This window comes from Cinclus cinclus, chromosome 1 (assembly GCF_963662255.1).
Source record: "Cinclus cinclus chromosome 1, bCinCin1.1, whole genome shotgun sequence".
Lineage (NCBI taxonomy): Eukaryota > Metazoa > Chordata > Aves > Passeriformes > Cinclidae > Cinclus > Cinclus cinclus.
Window position 1 is genome coordinate 1215322 of NC_085046.1, and position 25087 is coordinate 1240408.

At 48.5% G+C, this 25087-nt stretch overlaps 1 protein-coding gene across 1 annotated transcript in view; it reads right to left on the reverse strand.

Moving 5' to 3' along the window:
- Positions 1-16910, reverse strand: part of PTH1R (parathyroid hormone 1 receptor) — an 82094-nt gene extending 65184 nt beyond the window's left edge. Inside the window, exon 1 of the mRNA XM_062493131.1 lies at positions 16504-16910. Within this exon, the coding sequence (XP_062349115.1) occupies positions 16504-16578 (75 nt within the window). The 5' untranslated portion in view covers positions 16579-16910. The remainder of the gene's footprint in view (positions 1-16503) is intronic.
- Positions 16911-25087: the final 8177 nt, after the last annotated feature.

Consider the following 25087-nt stretch of genomic DNA (forward strand, 5'->3'; position numbering starts at 1 on the left):
TTATTCCAGTGAAAACGGCCTGGAGTTATCAGGAAATCCTGGCTTTTGGGGCACAGGAATCACAGCACTTCCAGAGGGCCTGCACGTCCATGGAGATGTCTGGAAAATATGGATCAACCACCTGGAAATCAGGTCCAGAGTCAGAGGACACAGAATTCCTCATGGAAGTTCCAGAATTCCTCGTGGAAAATGAGCACAACCAGAGGCTGAGCCAGACCCCAGCTCTGTCTGTGCTCCCAATTCCCACATTCCTGTGCTCTGTTGGGATATTATGGAATTGAGTCTGCACATCCACGTGGATGTCTGGAAAATATGGATTGATCACCTGGAAATCAGCTCTAGACTCAGGGAACAGTGATTTCCTCCTGGAATTCCCAGATTCCCTCATGGAAAATGATCACCAGCAAAGGTGGGGCCAGGTCCCTGCTGTGTCCCCACATTCCCGTGCTCTCTGGGACATTATGGAATCCCAGGATCATTTCTGTTGGATGATCCTTTAGGATCATGGAGTCCAGTGCCCTGTGTCCTCAAATCCCACATCCACACTTTTAAATCCTGCTGGGATCAGGAATTCCTCCACTTCCACAGGCAGCTTGCGCCAGGCCTGGACATTCCTTTGGGGAAAAAAAAAACCCAAACACTTTTCCCTCTTATCCAATCTCAACCTGTCCTGGCACAACTGGAGGATATTCCCTGTTTTCCTGCTCACATTCCTTGGCAGCAGATCCTGACTGTTCCTACCTGGAAAACCAGGAGGTGAAGCAGATCTAAACATCCTCAAAATCCCAGGGATAGGGAAAAGCCTGGGAATATTCCAGGGAAAGCTTTGCCTGGCCTGCATTAAGTGCTTTGCAGGGCTCTGCTGATGCAAAGCAGCTGGAGCTCGGTCATTCCCATGAAAAACCATCTGGGATGAGCCAAGCCTCACACGTGGGGCTGGGAATATTGGGAATGCACTCAGGGTCACTGAGGGCTGTCCTCTGGATCCTTGGAATGCTGGAAGTGCCTGGCAGCTCCTGGGTGGGAATTTGCAATCCCAGGGAGCCGTGGCAGCTCTGGAGAGTGCAATTCCATGGTTAAAAGTCTGGGAGTTACAAAACAAAGGAAAAGCAGCCCGGCTGCAAGGGAAAACGCTTTTGTTCCGCTTGGGAAAGGGAGGATTTGTTGACAGCCCCGGGATCTCCTTCCAGCCAGGAACACTCAGAGAAACCCACAAAATGTCTCATTCCAGAAGATCCTTTATCCAGAGCTTCCCTGTCCTCGAGGGCTGTCCTTGTGGGATGGAGACATCAGCTCATCCCACCCTGCAGTCATCACCAGCCTCTGGAAAACATCCCGTGGTTTATCCAGGACAGACTGATTGTGCCCTGCTCTCCTTCCTCAGAGCGGAGGGAATTCTCTGGGAAATGCTGATCGGTTCTCCTTAGAATCCCAGAATTATTTAGGAGGGAAAAGCCCCTTGATCGAATCCAGCTCTGCCAAGGCCACATCCACCCCTTTTAAATCCCTGTGGGAATGCGGGGTTTAAATCCCTGGGGAGCTGAGCCAGGGCTGGACAACCAGTTCCAGGAATTCCCAATATCCCACCTGAACCTTCCCCTGAGGCCGTTCCCTCTCCTCCTGTTCCCTGGGAGCAGATCCTGATTCCCTCTGGCTGCTCCCTCCTGCCAGGGAGTTTGGAGATCCAGAAGCTCCTTCCCAAGCTCCTTTTCTCCAGGAATCCTCATCCTCATCCTCATCCTCATCCTCATCAGGATCTCTCATCCTCCTTTTCTGGGAATTTTCCTTTGGGCTGGAGGTAAAACTGGGGTGGGGGGTTTTGGGATAATCCTGGCACTGCTGAGCTGTTGGAAACATGGATCTGTGGGAAGCACTGAGCTCATTTTCCTAATTAAACCCAGGATCAGCTCTGCTTTAATTACTTTGTTGAGGTTCTGGAGCTGATAACCAATCCCTCCCTTCCAAATATTCCAGCCTCACTATCCTCCCAGGAGTCTCCTGACTTTTAACCCAATTTCCTTCCCAGCAATGTGAGGTCATCCCAGCCAATCCCTGAGGGACTGGGGAAGGGTTTTTTCCCTCTCCTTTCATGTGTTGGGAATTGGGATCATGTGTCCCCTTGATCTCCTCCAGCCCAGACGTCTCCCTGTCTCCCTATCTCCCCTCTCCCGGATCATGGATCACGAGATCCCGGTGCTCCAGGGCCACCTCAGGACACAGACGGGTGACCTCAGCCACAAGGATTTGAAGGATCCTGGGATTCTCCAAGTCTGCTCCAAAAGTAAAGATTTCCCTGGGTGGAAGGGAAGGATCAAGGTCTCGCCTTGGAATTGAGGTGGGAAAACCAAAATCCAGGATTTTCCAGCCTTGGATGGCTCTGTGTTCTCAAGGAGGTTTAAAGGTAATTTCTGGAGGGGTTTATCCAACAATTCCTCTGGTCATAAAAGGATTTATGGGAAAGAAATCCAGGCATGGAATGTGCATCTGAATGTTAAACCACGGCCTCGGGGGGATGTTGGATCCAAAGGGAATGAGGAGCTGCCTCTCCTGAATATTCCCCAGGTTTCTCCATGGGAAATAAGGAGAATCAGGAGAAAATTTGGGGAAAAAGCAAACCCAAACCCAGCTTTTCCTGCTCAGCCTGAAACAATATCCAGGAGCACTCTGCTTCTGGGGAAAGGGAAAATGGGAATTTTAGGAAGGGATGTTGGATCCAAAAGGAATGGGGAGCTGCCTCATAAATATTCCCCAGTTTTTCCCATGGGAAATAAGGAGAACCAGGAGAAAAATTTGGATTAAAAAAAACCCAAATCCAGCTTTTTCTGTTCAGCCTGAAACGATTTCCAGGAGCACTCTGGTGCAGGAGAGGGAAAATAGGAATTTTCAGGAAGGATGTTGGATCCAAAGGGAACCGGGAGCTGCCTCTCCTCAATATTCCCCAGGTTTCTCCATGGAAAATAAGGAGAACCAGGAGAAAATTTGGGATTAAAAAAACCCCAATCCCATCTTTTCCTGCTCAGCCTGAAACAATATCCAGGAGCACTCTGCTCCTGGGGAAAGGGAAAATGGGAATTTTCGAGCGGCTGCGGAAGCCACGGCTCTGCCGGGCCCAGTTCCTGTCCTAATGATCCCTCAAGTCCATTAACTGGGATTCCTTTCTCCCCCTCCCTCCCATCCTGGCTCATTTGGAGGGAGCAGAAAGCTTCCCTGGCCAGGCTCCATCCAGCACAAGGACAAGGACTTCTCCCAAGGGAATTCCAGCCCTATCCTTGTTTTTTCCCTCAGATTCCCGCTGTGTCTCTGCTGCAGTCGAACCCCTTGGAGCAGGACTGGCATTCCCAAAATGCCACATCCCCAGGGATGTTAAGTTCCCCCAGGAATGGGGGCTCCATCATTGCCCTGTCCCTGGCTGGAGAAGCCTTTCCGTGAGGAATATTCCCAATATCCAACATGAGCCTCCCCTGGCACAGCTGGAGGTTCTTCCTCTTCTTCCAGCACTGATTTCTTGGAAGAAGGGACCGAGCCCCACTTGACTGCAGCTGATTTTTGGGAATTGTGGGAAGTGAGGAGGATTTGGCAGCTGGATCTTGGAGTGTCCCTGAATTCCACACCTCTGGGCCCACCAAGGATCATTCCCAATCATTCCCTGAGCCACTCAATCCCAAAAAATCCACCAAAAAAAAAAAAAAAGCCTGGGAGGAGCTCCTGTCTCAGGGAAGTTGTTCTGGGGAGAATTCCCTCAGATCTAAGGGAGGACTGGGATGCTTCCAAAGCCAAGCTGAAAGAAGGAAGTTGGAGGAAGGAGGGAAGAGCTCAAAAAACAAAACAAAAACCAAAAAAAAAAACCAAAAAAAGCCCGAAATGATGAGCAGGGGTGGAGCCATCCAAAGGTTGAACATCCAGCCTGGGATGTTTCCACGGAATGAGCAGCAGGACGCACAAAATTCCATGGGGATGAGAACTCTGAAAAGCCACAGGAAAAAGCTCCATGGTTTATAAAAGTGGGATAAAGTGAGATGAAATATTCTCACCCTTGTTCTCCTGCGGGTCAGCTCCAGCTGTTCCCATGCCACGATCCCAAATTTCCCTCCAGAACCGGAGTAATCACTGGGATATGGGGATAAAGGTTGGAGGTTTCAGATCCTGGTGGCCTGAAGGGAATATTTGGGATTAATTTTGGACTGAGTGGAGGTTTTCAGCCTTCATCCATTTTTTTTTTTGGGGGGGGGGAGGGGTTTGAGATGTGGACCTTGTCTCATAAGCAGTGTCTGTTAATGATGGATTTGGGAATTTTTCTCCATCTTTCTCCAATCTCTTCCTGGCCAGTGGAGCTGAGCTCAGACCCAGGGAGGCACAGCCTGAGACTGGAGATTTTATTTGTGCTTCCAGATGTTTCTGAGAATATTCCTGAACTTCATGCAGGGATTGGACAAACCCCTCTCCACCATTCCATGAAAATGCAAGGAGATGACAAGGATGTGCCATGATTTTCCCAGAAATCTCTGCTCAGCTGGGTGTTTTCCTTCCGTTCTTTGAATTTCATTTACAACCAGATAAATCCCTGAATTCTGGGATTTTTTTTTTCCCCTTCTCACCAAAAGTATTTTGGACATTTGATCTCATGGAATCATCGAGGCTGGAAAAGACCCCGTTAAATCTGGAGTCCAATATTGGGCAGACAAAGGAAGGACACAATTCCCACCCTTGCTGCAGTCTCGGGGCGGGGGGCGGATTTTTATTGGGATAAAAATGGAATTACTGCACATTCGGAGCGGGGAAATCGGAACTCTCCGGAAATCTTGGAGCAAATTCCACCAAATCCGGAGCTGTCCGGGGGTAGGCCCGGCTCAGTCAACAGAGACACAGACCTTGCTTGTGAGGGTGCTGCTCCCTTTCCAGGGGCTGTCCTGCTGACGGGAAAACCCCGAAAATCCTGCTTTTCCAGAGGCTGTTGGAAGCGAGGTGTCGAGTGCTACTTGACGCTCCACGGCTTCCCGCTGGTCCCCGGCCAGCTCTGCCTTCCCTGGGAAGGTTTCTTGGACACCCTGGGTGTCTCTGGATGACTCCAAGGAATAAATGGAGCCTTCAGTGCCTCCATGGAAAGAACTGGATCCCTCCCCAGGTGCTCCATGGAGAAATTCCCACCATGGAGACACCTGGGTATCCCAGGGAATCTCCTTGCCCAGAGGATGGAGCAGGGCATGTGGGAGTGTCTGCCTGGAAAAAAAAAAAATCCAGCCAAGAAGAACCAGGAGCACCTGGGGGAGAAAGCAGCTTCCTCATTATCCTAATTAATTATCCTGTTGGGAGATGCTCACACAGCTCTTTGGGATATCTGGGATCACTCAATCCAAGGTGGTCTCTGCAATCCCTAAAAAGATCTGAGAGACATCAAGGAGAGATTTGGGATTTGGGAAGGGATTCCTGGCTGGGATGGAATTCCCAGAGAAGATGTGGCTGTCCCTGGATCCCTGGAAGTGTCCAAGGCCAGGTTGGATGGGGCTTGGAAAAATTTGGGATGGTGGGAATCTGCCCTTGGGAATGGGATGAGCTTCAAGGTCCTTCCAACCCAAACTATTCCAGGATTTTCTGATTCCTTTTGGCTCTGGGGTTTTGGCTGGGACTGTCCCCTTGGTTCCCTTCAGGATCCAATTTTGGAATCTTTAGAAGTTTAATTCCCGCCCAAACTGCAGCTCTTGCTCTTTCCAAAGGTGCATTTCCCAAATCCGACCACAAAAACTCTGACATCCAAATGTTCCCGCTGTGAACACCACAAATGCAACCAAAAAAAAAAAAAAAAAAAAAAGAAGCAAAAAACCACACAAAAAACCCAAAGCACGCCCAAAACACCGGACAAATCCCGCTCCTTCCCTGCGGAGGCATTTCCAGCAGAATCCCTATTCCTGTACACAAAGATCCCCACAGGAATTTAAATGAGGATTTTTCGGGATCTTTCTAATTTGCCCTGGCACTTCCCTCTACCCCACAGTGACCAACTGGATAAGGTGGAAAAAAAAAAAAACACCAAAAAAAACCCCGGCAAAAGTGTTTTTAATTCCAGGAATTCCTCCCCCCCCCCCCCAAATCTTTGGATGTCTCCTTTGAGATCTGCTGCCAGAGGGGGAATTGCTGAAGGACACCCAGGAAGGAGATAAGAGGATTTCCTTGCTCCTTTTCCCCTTTAAGGATGTGGGGAATTTCAGGATTCTGGGTTCTCATTTTTTTCTCTGCCATGTTTCAGGAGTGGCTTTCCTTGAGACTCGACTTCCAGAGTTATTTATGGAGAGATACAAAATTCCCAGCTAAAATTTACCTGCCCTGGAGTCAGGAAGAAGCTGGAGATGAATTCCAGCTTCCCAGAATGAAGGGGCGAAAAGGAAAAGAAATCAAGGTAAGGGCTCAACAGGCAAGTTAAAAACCAGGGAATCTTCTTCTCCCATAATCCTGGAGCAGAAGAGGGAAATCCATAGAAAAGGCTTTCCTTTCCTTTCCTTTCCTTTCCTTTCCTTTCCTTTCCTTTCCTTTCCTTTCCTTTCCTTTCCTTTCCTTTCCTTTCCTTTCCTTTCCTTTCCTTTCCTTTCCTTTCCTTTCCTTTCCTTTCCTTTCCTTTCCTTTCCTTTCCTTTCCTTTCCTTTCCTTTCCTTTCCTCTTTTCTATCCTTTTCCCTCTTTTTTCTCCTTTCCCCCCTTTTCCTTCTTCCCCCCCCCCCTTTCCCCCTCTTCTCCTCTTTCCTTTTTTTTCCTTTCCTCTCTCTCCCTCTGTTTTGTTCCTTTCCCCCATCTTTAACCCTTCCCTTCCCACCTGGATTCCTGCTGGAAGGCTGCTGCTCCCATTCCAGGAGACGAGTGTGGTGTTCTGCTCGAACCACAGGTATCCAACCCCATCCCGATCCCTGGAATTCTGCTTAATGTCGCGTTTCCCAGCCCCAGGGCAGAGCCGGCACAGCGCCCCCTCCCCTCTCCTTGCAGACCCCTTCCCTGCCCTTTCTTGGGAAGGGCGGGATAATGGGACGGGATGGGATGGGATAATGGGATAATGGGATGGGATAATGGGATGGGATAATGGGATGGGATGGGATGGGATAATGGGATGGGGTGCTGGGATTTTAGGATGTTGGTATTTTGGGATGTTGGGATAACAAGGGCAGCTCTGTGTGGGGCACTGGAGCCCGCAGGGAGCGCTCCAGGTTCTCCTGCTCCAGAGGGCACTTCCAGCAATTTCCTCATATCCCAGCACTTCCCTCAATATCCCAGCATTTCCAGGGGCACATCCAGGGTATCCCCCAATTTCCCAGAACTTCCAAGACATCCCCCAAAATTCCAGAACTTCCAGGACTTCGCTCATATCCCAGCATTTCCAGGATATTCCTCAATATCCCAGCACTTCCAGGACTTCCCTCCTCTCCTGAATCCAGCCACGTGGCTTCAGCATTCCCTCATCCCCCAGATCCATCTGATCAGCTCTGGAATTCCCCAAATCGCCCAGATCCATCTGATCAGCTCTGGAATTCCCCAAATCGCCCAGATCCATCTGATCAGCTCTGGAATTCCCCAACTCCCCCAGATCCATCTGATCATCTCTGGAATTCCCCAAATCCCCCAGATCCATCTGATCATCTCTGGAATTCCCCAACTCCCCCAGATCCATCTGATCATCTCTGGAATTCCCGAAATCCCCCAAATCCATCTGATCAGCTCTGGCATTCCCCAAATCCCCCAGATCCATCTGATCAGCTCTGGAATTCCCGAAATCCCCCAAATCCAGCTGATCAGCTCTGGCATTCCCCAAATCCCCCAAATCCATCTGATCAGCTCTGGCATTCCCCAAATCCCCCAGATCCATCTGATCAGCTCTGGCATTCCCCAAATCCCCCAAATCCATCTGATCAGCTCTGGAATTCCCCAACTCCCCCAGATCCATCTGATCAGCTCTGGCATTCCCCAAATCCCCCAAATCCAGCTGATCAGGGTCACCCTGGGGCTGTGCTCTCCTTATCGGATCCCTTTATCAGCCTGGGGCTGCTGAGCCTGCATTATCCCCCATGGAGATTCTCCCTGTGATCCCATTCCCTGGCACGGACCCAGCTCCTCCCCTGCATCCCAAACATGGGAACTCTGCTGCTTTTCCACCGCTTGAAAAAGAAAATAAAAATAAAAATTAAAAATAAAAATAAAATAAAATAAAATAAAAATCTCCGGCCCTTCCCCTTTTCCAGCAGCCTGAGTCAGCTCTGCCTGGTGGCGCTGAAATTTGGGAATACACACAGCACAGGGCGCTGATTTCCTCCTTCCAAACCTCCAAAAAAAATCCATGGAAACGCCATTAAAATTCAATTTATTAATCAATGACATTGTGGCAAAATCGGGATAAAAATTTGGGGAGCGGGAAAGAAAAAAAAATAAAAATTCCTGACCAGTTTGCTTTAAATACTGAAACTCAATTTGCCCAAATCTCAGATTATTGTTGTTGTTGTTGTTATTATCATTATTATCTCAGCTCCAAATCTACAAAGGGATTTGTTGTTCCTGTTGATCCAGCCCTATCCTGTTGGAAAATCCACACTTCCAAGGTGTCCATCCTCCTTCCCAGGAGCAGGAGGGATATTCCCACCTCTGCATCGCTCTGCTGGAAATCATTCCAGGAAAATTTCATTGCCCAGGGTGGGAAGGCACCACAGGAGATGCTGGTGATCACCAGGGCTTGGGGATGCAGCTGGAAAACCGGGATCTCTCCATTGGGAGAATCCTGTTCCTTCCCTTCCAACTGGGACCTCTCCACTGGGGGAATCCTCTCCCTTCCCATCCCGTTTGGATTTCACAGAGTATCCTCTCCCTTCCCACCATTCTTTCCCATCCAGCTCTCTCAGTTTGGAGAATCCTCTCTGTTCCCACCACCCTCTTTCCATCTGGAGAATCCTTTCCCTTCCCGTCATCCTTTCCTTTGCCATCCAACTGTCTCCATCTGGAGATTCCTCTCCCTTCCCATCCAACCGAGATCTCTCCAGTTGACGATTCCCTTTTCTTCCCATCCCGAGCCGTGCAGGGACACCCTTGCACTCTCTTGGATACAAAAACGCATCCCAGTTTTGTACCAAATTCCATGGGTTTGTACAGCCAAGGAAAAAAAAACAAAACCCACTTTGAGGCCCACCCAGTCCTGGCCCTATCCCAGTCCAGGGGCTGTCCTGGATAAACAGTCCTGGGAAATCAGCAGGTGGGAAAATCAGTCGTGTCTGTGTTAGCCTGGAATGGTTTGGGCTGGAAAGGACCTGAAATTTGGAATAATTTTATGGGATCATCCCATTCCATGGGCAGGGACACCTCCACTATCCCAGACTGCTCCCAGCCCCATCCAGCCTGGCCTTGGGCACTTCCAGGGTTCCAGGGGCAGCCACAGCTTCTCTCGGAATTCCATCCCAGGGCCTCCCCATCCTCCCAGCCAGGAATTCCTTCCCAACATCCCATCCCTCCGTCACCTTTTCCAGTTTAAAACCATTACAGATCCATATAAAAACACCCTGGAAGTCCCGCCTCTATCTGCTCCATCCCACTTTTATTTTAGGAATCGTTTTCCTGTATTTTTGTTGAGTGGAGTCGAATTGCAACCCACAAAATAAAAGCTCCTTGTAATGGATATCGATCGGAGTCTCGGAATAAACCTGGGACAAGGAGTTTGTGTCCTTGCTCAAAGTCTCAAAACCACTCGGAATTTTGTGTGTCCAAGAGGAAACATGGATTGGTATGCAGGAACAGAGAAGGGAGTCGAGGCTGAGGCGAGTCAGGGGATCCCAATTAAAGTGGGATCGATGGTAAGAACATCAATCCGGAGTTTTCAGTGAATTTTGGAAGTTGATTTGAACGATGAAAGACACCTGAATAGTGGGGTGAATCACTTCCTTCCAAGCCACTTTGTCCCGGAATTCTGAGATTCTATGAAAGGAGATTAATCCTCAGCTCTTTGATAAGGTGTTTTAATTCCAAAAATCAAATCATTAATTAATGCCTCCATGATTTCCTACAGCTGAGAACTCCCTGGAGTCCCAGGTCCTGCTGTATCCCAAAATTAAGTGTGTTCCAGACTATTCCCAGGTTTTGGGGTTATGGAAGAGGAATTAACAGCTTTTCCTGAGGGAAAATTCCATGTGCCCACAAGGATTGGGATTCAAAAATGTTCAGGATGGCAAAAACATGGATTCTTTGTCCCCAGAATTATGACAAAAATTCAAAGTCGGGGAGAGAAATGATGGAGCAGGTCCTGATCCCGATGGGAGACAGAACACAGGAATGGTGAAGGGAATGGAACAAATCCAGGCTCAAAGGGATCCCCAGATCCAGCAATCCCGGCCTTTTTGGGAAGAGCAGAGCCAGAACAATCCCAGCCTCACCTCCTTCTCCTCAGAACTAAGGAATGTCCTGCTCCAGCTCTGCTCCCAATCCCCATTCCCAGTTTTACTGCAGGGATCTCCTGGGATGCTGCAATCCCAGGAATCCTCCCAGCCACGAGGATAAATCCAAGCAATAAACTGATTACATCATGGAATTGTGGGATAATCTGGGTTGGAAGGGACATTTAAAGGCCACCTTATCCATCCCCTCTGGAATGAGCAGGAAAATCACCTAAAAGTGCCAGAGATGCCCCAAATCCCACAAATCACAGTTCATTGATCATTTGTCCTCCTCCAGGTGGGAATTCCCCACAAAACTCTCATCCTTAAATCCACGGGAAGCATGAGCTGAATTTCGTGTCTTTTGTTAAAACACAGGAAAAAAAAATAAAAAATTCCCCAAAACCCCCAAATCCCATTTCAGTCCCAAGCCAAAATTCAGGGAAGGGAGGAGAAGGTTTTTTAGGGACATCCAGCCCTGCCCTTCCAGATCCATGTGGGGCTGCCTCTCCAGAGAAAGCGCCGGGAATTCTCAGAGAGAGGGGAAGGGAGGCAGGAGCTGAGATAACATCGGGAGCCCGGATCAGCCCCGCTGGAAAACCAGATAAGGAGGCAGAGCTGCTGAGTCAGCGATTCCTGAAACCTTCCCTGCCCCAGACACCGATCCAGGGATCGTTTTCCAGAGGCCAAGATTCCTTCAGATGTGTTTTCTGGGAGAAGTTTGAACCCTCGGGATCGTTACGGTGGAAAGGCTCCAAATCTTGGGATTTAGGGGAATATTTGGAGAGGGTCAGAGAGATGGGATGGGATGGGATGGGATGGGATGGGATGGGATGGGATGGGATGGGATGGGATGGGATGGGATGGGATGGGATGGGATGGGATGGGATGGAATAATGGGATGGGATGGGATGGGACGGGACGGGACGGGACGGGATGGGATGGGATGGGATGGAATAATAGGATGGGATGGGATGGGATGGGATGGGATGGGATGGGATGGGATGGGATGGGATAATGGGACGGGATAATGGGATGGGGTTTCCAGTGCCAGGACAGATTTCCTCCTCACCCCACAGCCATAAGAGCTGGGATTTTAGGGTGACAAAAGCGACCTTTGTATCCCAAATCCCTCTGCGAACGGGGCCTGACTCCAGATGGATTGGAGGGAGGGAATTCTCCAAAGGATGGGACTCCTCCAGCGGGACAATCCCAGGGAAGAGCTCTGGGATGTCCCTCCCAGGATGTGCCCGCAGGGATTCCCCAAACAGGGACAGCTGGAGCCACCCTGCAGGCCCAGCCAGGATAATCCCGCTGATCCCAAAAAACCGCTCGGGGCTATTTCTGGGAGAACACAAACCAAACAACAACTGCCGGGTCCCGGGGCCGCCCCTCGGCTTCCACCTCCTGCAGCCCCGAGCCCCCCCGGGCTCAGCCGTGCTCCCGCTTTTCCTCTTCCCGAGGCTCCCACAAATCCCGTGTGGATTTGTCGGAATTTTGTTGGTTTTCCCTTTGCTGCTGGAGAGGTTCAGGGAGAGGTTCAGAGATCCAGGGATTTCGGCTGATCCTGAGTGCAATGCCAGCAGGAGTATCCCTCAGAAATGTGGGAGCAGGGATGGGATCCATTCCTGGGAATGTGCCTAGGGAAGGACAGTTCCCGTCGTTTGGGGCCTGGCTGGGTTCAATGAAGTTGGGATTTGTGGGATTTCCATGCAGGACTATTTATTATTTTTATTTTTTATTTTTATTTTTATTTTTATTTTTTTATTTTTATTTTTATTTTTATTTCTGTTTTATATTTATATTTATATTTATATTTATATTTATATTTATATTTATATTTATATTTATATTTATATTCTTATCCTTATTCTTGTATATTCTTATTCTTATTTTTATTCTTATTTTTAATTCTTTTATTTTTTATTATGGGTTGTATTCCAAGGACAAACATTACCCTTCCTTCCTTCCTTCCTTCCTTCCTTCCTGGAATCCTTCCTTCCTTCCTTCCTTCCTTCCTTCCTAACTTCCTAACTTCCTAACTTCCCGATTTATGGTGATTTTTGGGATCAATCTGAGCAACCATGAATAAGTCCAAGAAGAAAACCCCATCCAGCACCTCCTTAATTTAAACCTTCCTCAGCAGCACAGAATTCCAGAGTGCTTTGCCTCGGGAAGATCCTTTAGGATCATCCTATTCCAACCCCGGCACCTCCCGCTATCCCAGGCTGCTCCATCCAAACTTTCCTTGGACACTTCCAGGGATCCAGGGTGGGGGATGCAGCTCCCTGGGGAATTTTCTCCAGATCCCTGTGTGCCAGAAAAGATTCCCAGTCCCCCAGAGATCGGGACTGGAATTTCTGGGAGCGTCACAAAATCAAATGGAAGTTCAGCATCACCCGAACACCCTGAGCCGGGCCAGGCCTGGGATTGCAGCCAATAAAAAGTGGGAATGGTTCCTTTTCCCACACATTCCCTTCCTAAAATTGGGATGTTCTGGTCCCAAGCCCTGCAGGAGGCTACTGTGTTGTTATTATTATTATTATTATTATTATTATTATTATTATTATTATTATTAATAATAATAATAATAATAATAATAGATTAATCAGAATATCTCCTCCAATAACAACATGGCTGGGATCTCCCAGGCTGAGCAAAAGGAGGAAACAAAGGGAAAATAAAAAGGGTCTTGGGAGAGCAAACCTTGGAGATTTTTGCTCCATGAATCCCAGGATTAGGTTGGAAAGATCTTTCAGATCCTAAAATCCAACCATTTATGACACAGGGAGATTTTCCCTCTGCCAGCACCTCCCAAAAAAAAACCCAACCAAAAACATTCCCACATTTTGCCTTTTCCCGAGCTCTGCTGGTGTGAGACCCGACTTCCAAAATTCCTTTTGCCACGAATTCTCCTCAAGCCCATCTTTGCAGAGCTCTCTGCCTTAGGCCAGTCTTATTTCCTTAATACTGGGACTAAAGAGCAGAATTATCTGGCATTTCCACCTTCATCCTGCTGGATTTCAGGCACTCCAGCCAGGTGGAATTCCGCCCGTTGTCCAGGCAGCTGCTATTGGGCTATTCCAGGGAAAAGTTGGGAAGATTTCTCTGGATTGTCAGGAGAGCTGGAGCAAATCCGAGCCTTTCCCCCACCTCAGAATCCCAGGATTGGGAAGATGATCCTGCAGGGAAGAGGGCCCTGATTTCCCCCCACTTTTCTCTCCTTCCCAGAGATTTTTCCCGGTGCTGGATTTCCCTGCCTGGTTGGAATGCAGGGACACCTCCCAGAAGGGTCCAGCTCCCAGTCCTGGGATATCCCAGGGACTGGGAATTGATTTCCCATCCCGTTATTCCAACAGGAATAACGGGAATGACGGGGCAGGGTTGGGGACACTCCGGGCTCTGCCCCACCCCTGCGTCCCGGAGCTGCAGAGATCCCGGCAGTCGGGATTCCAAAACTCCTGCCTCAGCCAGGAATTGTGCCCTGGAATCCTGGAATCTCCTGATCCAAGCCTGGCTGAGCCTGGCTCTGCTCTGCCCAGGGGGCAGCGCTTTAAGCTCAGCCCAAAGCCGGAATTAAATCCATGCATCCCCATCCTGCTGTTTTTCCCCATGGATTTTTCCTTGTTGCTCCAAGGAAAGGGGAAATTTATGGCAGCAGCTCCCTCAGAGCCACTGAGCAAATATCCAGTGTATTTATGACCCTTTCACGAATAATAACAACAAACTCTCTAATAAATAACAACGGCAACAAGATTTATGATGGATATCAACACACATTTTGTGATAAATACTAATAACAAATTTTATGACAAATCCATAAAATTTCTCCCTGCTGACCACTGTCCATCCCATTCCCTCTTTCCAAAGCCTGTTTAAAAATCTGGTTTGCTGGAAGAAGACGAAACAACTCCAACACAAACCAGGCTTGAGGGATTCTTGGATGTGGGGGTGACATTATCCTGCCTAAGGGGGGACACTCGGGATCTCCACAGCTCCTGGAATGTCAGGATGGATTTAGGAACCGTCTAGGAATTCCTTCTGCTGTCAAGAGCACTTGGAAAAGTGTCTGAAATGGGAACTTAAGCCCGGCCTAACTAAATCAAGCAGCATTTGGAGCAGCAGGAACTGAAATCAGTAAAAAATCCAAATGGATTTTTTTGTTGTTGTTGTTGTTGTTTTGGGAAGGACTCACAGGATCAGCAAATCCAGGTCCAGGAGGGGTTTTAGGAAAACTCCTGTGCTTCCCCTGCAAGTTCCATGGAATTCTCAGCCCTCTGGGATTCTGGAAGAGCTGTTCCCAATTTTTGCCCAGGTCCAGCTCACCCTGGGGACACACAGGCACCTCCTAACTCATCCTTCAGGATGGGAAGTATCTCTTGGGGTGGGGTATCCCAAAAAAATCCCACTGTGGGTTCCAGGCAGCTGACACTGGGTGCACTGGGAGAGGGGAGTGAGCCGGGAATGAGAATGGGAATGGCAATGGGAGTGGGAGTGGGAATGGGAATGGGAACGGGAATGGGAATGGGAATGGGAGTGGGAGTGGGAGTGGGAACAGGAATGGGAATGGGAGTGGGAGTGGGAATGGGAACGGGAGTGGGGATGGGAACGGGAACGGGAGTGGTAATGGGAATGGGAATGGGAGATGCAGCCTTGCCCGGTTTCTTTGCATCCTGAAATTCCCCAGCAGCTCCAGCCTGGCTGCTTCCCAATCCTGATTTTCCCAGTCCCAGGAATTGCAGGAATGCTGGAGCAGAGGGCAGCAGGTGCTGCAGGACCTGGATACGGCCCCAAAGTCAGGAGATGCTGATCCAGCCCTGGATTTTGGGAAAAGCCTCATCCATGCCTAATATCCCAATCAATCCCCAAGCGGTTACCCCGATTTCCTCAATTTTCTTTGGATTTCGGAAGGTTGCTCCACACATTTAACAGGGATGGACTTGGACAGGGATTGTTTTCCAAGGGGCTGATCCTTCTCATTTATTGAGGTGAAGTTTCCCTCTGGAAAAGATGGAAAATCACCTCCCCACCGGCTGTGAACAAGATTCCAAAATACTGAATCCAGAGATAAGGCCCAGTTCTGGTGGATCCTGGAGGGTCAGGAAGGACCTGACTGGAACCAGAATGATCCAAATCCCAATCCCATTTCCATCCCACTTTCCATGGGTGTCCTGCTCCTTCCTGGACTGGGAAACGCTGGGAAATGGGAGCAGGAGTGAGAATCCCAGGGATGGGGAAAGCCAGGAGAGCTCCTGTCACAGCAGAATTCCAGCACTGGCTCCATGTCCAGCGGCTGATTCCCGAGGAAGTGCTCCCTTCTCTGCTTCCTGAAGGTTTAGGAGCTGCAGGTTTTAAATCATCTCCCAGTTTGGATGAATTTATCCTGGTTTTCCAGCCTTGGAAAGCCTGGTGTGTGCAGGAAGGGGTGGAAAGTGCCAAGGAGCAAAGGGTTCCTGCAACTTCCCTGTTTTTCCCTGGATTTAATTCCAAAGGGAAGGCTCTGCTCAATTGGGATTGAGGAGGTTTGCAGGGAAAGGAGATGGAATGGGAATGAAATTGTCTTGGAGGGGGTGGAGAGGAAGAAAAGGGACAAGGAAGAAGGGAAAGGGGAAGGGGACAAGGGAAAGGAAAAAAAGGGGAGGGAAAGAGGAAAGGGAAGAGAAAAAGGGAAGGGAAGGGAAAGGAAAAGGAAGAAGTGGGAGAAAAAAAAAAGAAAAATGAATGGGGGGAAAAGAAAAGTAAAAAGGGAAAAAAAACAAAAGAGAAATTAAAGAAAAATTAAAAGCAGAATAAAAAATAGAAAGGAGAAAAAAAGAAAGGAAAAGAAAAAGGAAGCAAAGTTTTCCTTTCTCCACAGGCAGATCCTGAAATTCTGCCCCAACCGCTGTCCCAGATCCCTGTCAAACCTCACACGTCCCGTCCAGAGCTTCCCAAGCCATCCCAGCCCTTGGGAAGCACAGACATTTTCACCCGGAGCCCTCCTGCACTCCCGATCCTCCAGCGAATCCTCCAAAAAACCACCCCGCAAACATCTTTTTTAACCCTTCACCCACTAATTTATAGAAATAATAATAATAATAATAATAATAAAATAAAAATAAAATTTTGGTGGGACTCACCAGCGCGTAAACGGAGCTGAGCACGGAGCAGCAGAGGATCAAACCCAGGCTGGGATACACCAGATATGATCCCATATCCAAGGGGCTGCTTCCAGCATCCAGCCTCGCGCAGGGAAGCGGGAGGCGAGCTCGGAATTCCAGCGGCGCTGATTTCTCCTTGTCCTCCCCCAGCCCTGCGGGATCCGCGGGATTTGTTTTTGTTTTTCTTTATTTTTTTTTGTTTGTTTGTTTGTTTGTTTGGTTTCCCCCAGTTTTCAACCAGAAAGGCACATGACGAGAGATCCCGGCGCTTTTCCTCTTTTTCTCATGGCTGGAGTGGAGGGCAGATCCCAAAATTCCGTCTCGGAGCCCATGGGAAGAAGCAGCGGAGCCGCTCAGAGCCGCAGCTCCCGGTGCCGCTGGATCATCTGGGAGAGAGCTGGGAAAATCACATCCATATGGGCCCGGGTGCGCCTCGGGATCCCGATTTTCTGCGGCTCCGGGAAGTTCAAATCATTTCTTTGTCAAACGCAAACACGGAGAAGGCAGCGGGAGAGGGAGGGAAGGAGGGAGGGAAGGAGGGAGGGAAGGAGGGAGGGAGCAGGGAGAGGGCTGGAAGGGGTGGGAGATGGAAGAGGGAGGGGGAACCTTTAACCACCGCTTTATTTTTAGCCGCAGTAATTTTATCTTTTCGCTTGCCGAGGGGACCAAAAAAAAAAAAAAAAAAAATCCCCAAACTCCCCCCCCCCCACCCCACCCGCCTCTACGTCCCTCTTATTTATTTTTTTTTAAATTTTATTTTTTTTTTTGCCTCTCCTCTCTCTCTGCGCCGCACGCAAACAAATCCCAAATTTCCAAAAAAAAAAAAAAATTAAAAATTAAAAAAAAAAAAAAAGCGCCGAAAGTTGGGAATATTTTCCCTCCGCGTTTACCTCCGGCGGCGCTGAGGGGAGGGTTTGCTCGGCTCTCCCAGGAACCCGGTTCTGCCAGCCAGGGAATTCTCCGCTTTTTTAGGGAGAAATCGGGAATTTTTTTTGGCTTCTCTCTCTCCCTCTCTGCCTCCAAGGAGCTGCAGTTTGGAAAAGCCGATTGCAAACGTGAAAACTCCCTGCCTCTCCTTCCAGCCTCTTTATTTTAGGGATTTTTGGGAGGTTTTATTTAATTGATTCCCCCGTAGCAAAAGCCCTTTGCCCTCACTCCGAAATTCCCTGAAATCCTCGGGATTTGGGATTATTTTGATTTTGGGATTTTTTTTTTTTTGGGGGGGGGGGGTGGGGGGCGCTCAGAGTTCTCCGGCAGATCCCAGCATCCCTGAAAACCGGGAAAAAGGGGATTTGGAACCGCCGGGATTCTCCCAAACTGAGCCCCTCCGAGCCCATCCCTCTACTCCCCACTTCTCCCAACCTGGATTTCTCCAGCATTCCCAACTTCCAGGGCTGGGATATCACTCCCAGCTCAGCAGGAACTTTCATTCATAAAACTCCGCTGCGGGGGAAGAAAAAATAAAAAAATAAATTAAAAAAAAAATAAAAAAAAAAATTAAAAAAAATCCCAACCCAGCCTCTCCCCCTCCCCTAATTCAAGCTGTGTGGGGAGGGATTATTCGGGGGTTGCGGCGGGATCCGGCATTCCCTGTTTTTCCATGCTGGGAGGAGAAGCGAGGATGGGAAAGGGTTACAGAGCCTGCCGGGGATGCAGCACGCGGGCAAACACGGAGAGGCGCCGGGCTCGGGGCTGACTCACTCAACTTCACACATCAAACCCGCAGGGAGCCTTTTTTTCCTCTTTTTTTTTCCCCTCTTTTTTTCCTTTTTTTCTTTTTTTTTTTTTCCCTCCCGTTTGTTTCCCGCTTTTCTCGCGGATATATAGGAGCTGCACGGCGGCGAGGAGGGAAAAAAAAAAAAAAAAAAAAAAAAATTCCAGTCTCTCTCCTCCTTTCGGGAGCAGACGGTAAAAGCATCAATATTTGGCTGCGAGGATTTCTGGGTTATTTAAAAAAAAAAAAAAAGGAAAGGAAAGGAAAGGAAAGGAAAGGAAAGGAAAGGAAAGAAAAGAAAAGAAAAGAAAAGAAAAGAAAAGAAAAGAAAAGAAAAGAAAAGAAAAGAAAAGAAAAAGAAAAGAAAAAGAAAAGAAAAGAAAAGTGAGGGGGGGGGGAAAGAAAGAAACCCCAAACTCTCCGCTTGCTCGGGTTGTTTTTTTTTTTTTAATTCCCGTTTTTTTTTTTCTTTCTTTTTTTTTTTTTTTTTTTTTTTCCCAGCTCCATGGCCGTGAATGGGAGCCTTGAGCTGGGTTTATGAAAGGCTCTTTCCAAGCGAAGGTAGAGCTGGGCTTCCTGTGAGAGGCAGAGAGGGGAAGGGATGAAGAAAGGGGCGATCCCGGCCTCCTCCTCTTCCTCCGCCCCCTTCTCCGCCTCTCCCCGCAATCCCAAAGGATTCCCCGGTCGCGGGAGGATCCCACAGGGATGAAAACCCCAACCCCCAGTCCCGGCTGGGATTGCAGCAGATCCAGTGCAGATGGGTTGGGAATGAAGGGCTGGGTTCTGAATTCATTCCACTGATCCCATCCCATCACACTGATCCCACTGATCCCATTGATCCCATCCCACTGATCCCACTGATCCCACTGATCCCACTGATCCCATCCCATCACACTGATCCCACTGATCCCATTGATCCCATCCCACTGATCCCACTGATCCCACTGATCCCATTGATCCCACTGATCCCATCCCATCCCACTGATCCCACTGATCCCACTGATCCCATTGATCCCATTGATCCCATTGATCCCATCCCATCCCACTGATCCCACTGATCGCACTGATCCCATTGATCCCACTGATCCCATTGATCCCATTGATCCCATTGATCCCACTGATCCCATCCCATCACACTGATCCCACTGATCCCACTGATCCCATCCCACTGATCCCACTGATTCCACTGATCCCATTGATCCCACTGATCCCATTCCATCCCACTGATCCCACTGATCCCACTGATCCCATCCCACTGATCCCACTGATCCCACTGATCCCACTGATCCCACTGATCCCACTGATCCCATTGATCCCACTGATCCCATCCCATCCCACTGATCCCACTGATCCCATTGATCCCATTGATCCCATTGATCCCATCCCACTGATCCCACTGATCCCACTGATCCCATTGATCCCACTGATCCCATCCCATCCCACTGATCCCACTGATCCCACTGATCCCACTGATCCCATTGATCCCATTGATCCCATTGATCCCATCCCACTGATCCCACTGATCCCATTGATCCCACTGATCCCATCCCATCCCACTGATCCCACTGATCCCACTGATCCCATTGATCCCATTGATCCCATTGATCCCACTGATCCCATCCCATCACACTGATCCCACTGATCCCACTGATCCCATCCCATCACACTGATCCCAATGATCCCATTGATCCCATCCCACTGATCCCATTGATCCCATTATCCCATCCCATCCCATTATCCCATCCCATCCCATCCCATCCCATCCCATCCCATCCCATCCCATCCCATCCCATCCCATCCCATCCCATCCCATCCCATCCCATCCCATCCCACTGATCCCTGGGATTGGGATGGAGGATGCTGAGGGATTTCAGAGGGTGACCCCACCCCACTCCTCCCACCCCATTCCCATTCCAGCTGGACCCCAAATCTGCTTTTCCAGCAGCGATTCCCAAGTTATTCATTGAGGACAGTGGGGAAGGTTGAGTGGTCTCCTTTGGGAATTGCTGGGCAGTTATTCCCAGAAATATTATTCCCAGAAAGTTATTCCCAAAAACCTCTGCCGGGGTTTTTGTGGGATCTGGCTGCTTTTCCCACTGAGGGGGGCTTGGGGAAATCCTTCCCAGAGATTCCCAGGATCTCTGTGGGTTTAGGGCCACAGAAAATCTGCACTCAGGGATCCACAGGCCTTGGGAAAAGGGGGAAAACTCCACTGCAGCATTCCAGGGACTCCATGGTGAATGTTTCCTTGGAGAGAGGAGGAAGCCGGGAAAATCCTGCTTCTAGGTTTAAAAATATTAAAAAACATAAAACAAACCAAAAAAAGGATTTTACTGGGGCCTCACGCAAAGATTCCAGTGTCAGGAGGGGATGGGAATAAACTGGGAATGGCCACATCCAGGTTTTTGGTCCGTCTGTATCCCTCGTGTCCAGGGATTGATCCAGGGATGTCTCTGATCCCATTTGGTTTTCTATGTATTTTAGAATTTAGGATATTCTATTATTCAGAGAAATCATATTATTTGCAATTTAAAATTTATTCATTTATTTATATCATTTTTTTAAAAATTTCAAATTAATTTCTTTAGAAGTGATTGATTGTGAATTTCTTTATTATTTATTTCTTTATTATTTTTTGTATTTACGTTTATTTTATTCCTCCACCGAATTAAGGGGATTAAAGGGAGAAAACACTGAACCGCTGGAGCTGCACAAGTAAATTATTCCCAGTTTAACTCTGGCAAAAAAAACAGGGAATTTTCCCAATATAATCTTTCCACAAGAAGGGAAATTTCCCAGTTAAACCCTGGCATAAAACAGAGAATTTTCCCAGTTTAACCCTGGCAAAAAAAGGGGATTTTTTTCCAGTTTAACCCATCCAGAAGACGGGAATTATTCCCAGTTTAACCCTTGCACAAGGAGGGAAATTTCCCAGTTTAACCCTGGCAAAAAAACCAGAGAATTTTCCCAATTTAACCCTGGCAAAAAAGGGGATTTTTTTCCCAGTTTAACCCTTCCACAAGACAGGAATTTCCCAGTTTAACCCTGGCAAAAAAACAGAGAATTTTCCCAGTTTATCCCTTCCACAAGAAAGGAATTGTTCCCAGTTTAATCCTTGCACAAGAAGGGAAATTTCCCAGTTTAACCCTGGCATAAAAAAGAGAATTTTCCCAGTTTAACCCTGGCAAAAAAACAGGGAATTTTCCCAGTTTAATCCTTCCACAGGAAGGGAATTTTTCCCAGTTTAACCCTGGCAAAAAAGGGGATTTTTTTTCCCAGTTTAACCCATCCACAAGGCGGGAATTATTCCCAGTTTAACCCTTGCACAAGGAGGGATATTTTCCAGTTTAACTCTGACAAAAGCCAGGGAATTTTCCCAGTTTAACCCTGGCAAAAAAAGGGGAATTCTTCCCAGTTTAACCTTTGCACAAGAACGGAAATTTTCCAGTTTAACCCTGGCAAAAAAAACAGGGAATTTTTCCCAGTTTAACCCTGGCAAAAAAAACCAGGGAATTTTCTCAGTTTAATCCTTCCACAGGAAGGGAATTTTTCCCAGTTTAACCCTTGAACAAGGAGGGAAATTGCCCAGTTTAATCCTGGCAAAAAAAAAACAAAAAAAACCAGGGAATTTTCCCAGTTTATCCCTTCCACAAGAAAGGAATTGTTCCCAGTTTAACACTGGCACCAGAAGCTCTCCTGGGAATTCTGCCCCTGACTCCAGGAGTGAGGAATTCCAGGAGTGAGGATAAAAGGATCCCCATTTATCCACAAAAATCTGAACTCACTCCTCAGGATCCTTAGATCCAAAGTCCCCCTGCTGCCAGATCCAAGAGGCAGGGAATGATTAACTGCTCCCTGTGTCCTCCTGGAAAAACGGGAATTGCAGGGCCTGGAGTGATTCCTTGGTGGGATGAGCTTCAAATCCAGTCCAGCAAAGTGGATTTTTCCAGGTGGCAGCTGGAATTCTTTTCCGAAACACTCGGAGCAAGGGAGGTTGGGCAATTCCCACCCCTCTCTTGGATCCATGGATTTGATTTAGGATTGGGATTTGATGAATTAGGGTTTGATTCCCAGATCTGTGTCGTTCCCGTGGATTTCTGCTGCTGCTGGGGATGGACTCAGATCCTGAGGAAGGATTCCCTTGGATACCACCCTGCTCATCCCTACAATCCCAGGGAACGCCATCCCAGTGCCAGAGGGGCCATGTGAGTCTCTCCACATCCACATGATCCCAAAGATCCTCTCCAGCTTTTCCCCACATCAAAGCATCACGAGGTGCAGAAATTCCAGCCCCGCACTGGGAAGCTTTTCCTTGGAAACTCCGATTTATTCCAGGACCAGGCCCAGCCCCACTGCTGGGATTTGGGATCAAGCAGGTTCTCTGAGGATTCTGTCACATCCCGTCATCCCAAAGCTGCTTCCAAGAGGAACTTTTCCCTCTCTGCAGCCTTTGGAGGGTCCAGAGCATCCTGGTTTTGTTTGGGATGATGCATCTGAGGGTGGGAGATCCTTCCTTGGAATTCTTCCCACTGGAGAATTCCACTCCCTGTCCCAGCCTTGCATCCCTCTCAAAGGGAATTTGGACACTTTAGTTTTGTTTCCCTTCCCGATTGTATCCACGAGCAGGGATTTAGGGAATCTGGAAGGAATGTGGGATAAAAAGGAGCGTTTGTAACGTTGTTGTTTTATGGAGCCCCTTGGGAATGGCAGGGCTTGGAATGTTTCTCCAACAGCTTCAAAGGAACCTTTCCAAATGTTTGGATGCTTCCTCTGTTGGAAATCAGCATGCTGGGAAAAAGGAAAAAAAAAAAAAGGGATCATCCATTTAAACTGCTGCAGTTCAGGCCAGGTATGGTCACTTTTGGGAATTGGCTCCTTATTGGAAGGAATTTTTGTGAAATTAAAGGATCAAATTCTCCTTTCCCTGTATTTTTGCATTTATTTCCAGGTGGGGGAACATTTCCCCCCTGTTGGAGTTGAAATTCCCATCCTGGATAAAAATACCTTCTGGCCTCTCTCTCCTGGTCACTAAGTGGGATATTGGGAAGGAATTCCTGGCTGGGAGGGTAGAGAAGGATTGGAATGGAATTCCCAGATTTGCTGTGGCTGCCCCTGGATCCCTGGAAATGTCCAAGGAAAGGTTGGACAAGGCTTGGAGCAGCCTGGGGTAGTGGAGGTGTCCATGGCAGGGATGGATTGGGATCATCCTTAAGGTCCCTTTCATCCCAAACTTTCCAGAATTCCATGGCCAACAGAACCACCTCAACTTGGTGCCAAACTTCCAGGGATGAAAAATTCCATCCCTGATCTCCTTCCCTTGGCTCACAGCTCCAAGCATTAGGAAATCACCCAAAATATGGGAAATTCCCACATGTTTCTCATCCAGCTGGGGAGAACTTCCAGTGAATCCTCCTGGAGAGCTGGAGCGGGAATCTGGGAGTTATATTTGCTTTCCAGCATTTTTGTTGTCTGGACTGGGAGAAGAGGGAGATGAGGAATGGGGGCTTTGGAGGTCATGCTTCATCCTCTGGAATCATGGAATTGTTTGGGTGGGAAGGATGATCCCATTCCAAGGGCAGGGACACCTCCCACTGTCCCAGGTCGTGTCCAACCTGACCTTGGGCACTTCCAGGGAACTTTCCCTTCCCTTCCCTTCCCTTCCCTTCCCTTCCCTTCCCTTCCCTTCCCTTCCCTTCCCTTCCCTTCCCTTCCCTTCCCTTCCCTTCCCTTCCCTTCCCTTCCCTTCCCTTCCCTTCCCTTCCCTTCCCTTCCCTTCCCTTCCCTTCCCTTCCCTTCCCTTCCCTTCCCTTCCCTTCCCTTCCCTTCCCTTCCCTTCCCTTCCCTTCCCTTCCCTTCCCTTCCCTTCCCTTCCCTTCCCTTCCCTTCCCTTCCCTTCCCTTCCCTTCCCTTCCCTTCCCTTCCCTTCCCTTCCCTTCCCTTCCCTTCCCTTCCCTTCCCTTCCCTTCCCTTCCTCCTTCCTTTTATTTTCCAGCTCCATCTTCCAAAACAGTTGGGATTCATCCATTGATTGGGATAGTTCACATAATTTCTTGGGATTTTAGATAATTTATCCAATTTATTGGGAATTTGCTGCACCAAAGCAGCACCGTGAGGTTTCACCCTTCCCCATCCCTGCTGCTCATCCCAGTTTATACATTCCAGGGATTTCTCCACACCCCCATTCCCACCCTAATCAAAAAAGGAGTGCATGGATCCTCCACATTTTTCTCCAGATGGGAAAAAAAAAAATCTTTTGTTCCCTCTTTTTAAAATGATTTTCGCTTTATTCTTCCCCTGCCTCGTTGTCCTTGTCCTCACTCAAATTATTTTTATTTTCCTCAAGTTCCAGCCAGAATCCACAGAAAAACTCCAGAGGTGAGCGGGAAAACCCCTTGGAAACTGCAGGGAGCCAAAACAATTTGGGAAAACTCCGCAGGAACCAAGAACCAGTCTGGGATGAGGAACTGGGAATATTTTCCCAGCAGGATGAGCTCGGATTAGGGAATTATCCCTGGAGCCAGGTTGATCCCGGCCACGCCGCTTCCCAAAGAGCCCTTTGGGAATCAGGCATGGAAAAAAGTGGGATAGAGCCTTTGCAGCTTTGCTGGATCATCCTGGAGCTCAAACAGCTGCAGAAGCCTGAACATAGCGGGGAATTTGACTCTAAACTTCTCTGGGAATCTGGGAATGGGGATTCTGTGGGATGGGCTGGGCTGTCCCATTCCACCTTGGGAGCTGCCAGGGCCTTGCACGCTTTGGTTGTGTTCAGCTGCTCCTTTGTGAGAAATCCCGATTTTTGGATGGGTAATCCCGATATTTTGATGAGCAATCCCGATTTTTTGATGAGCA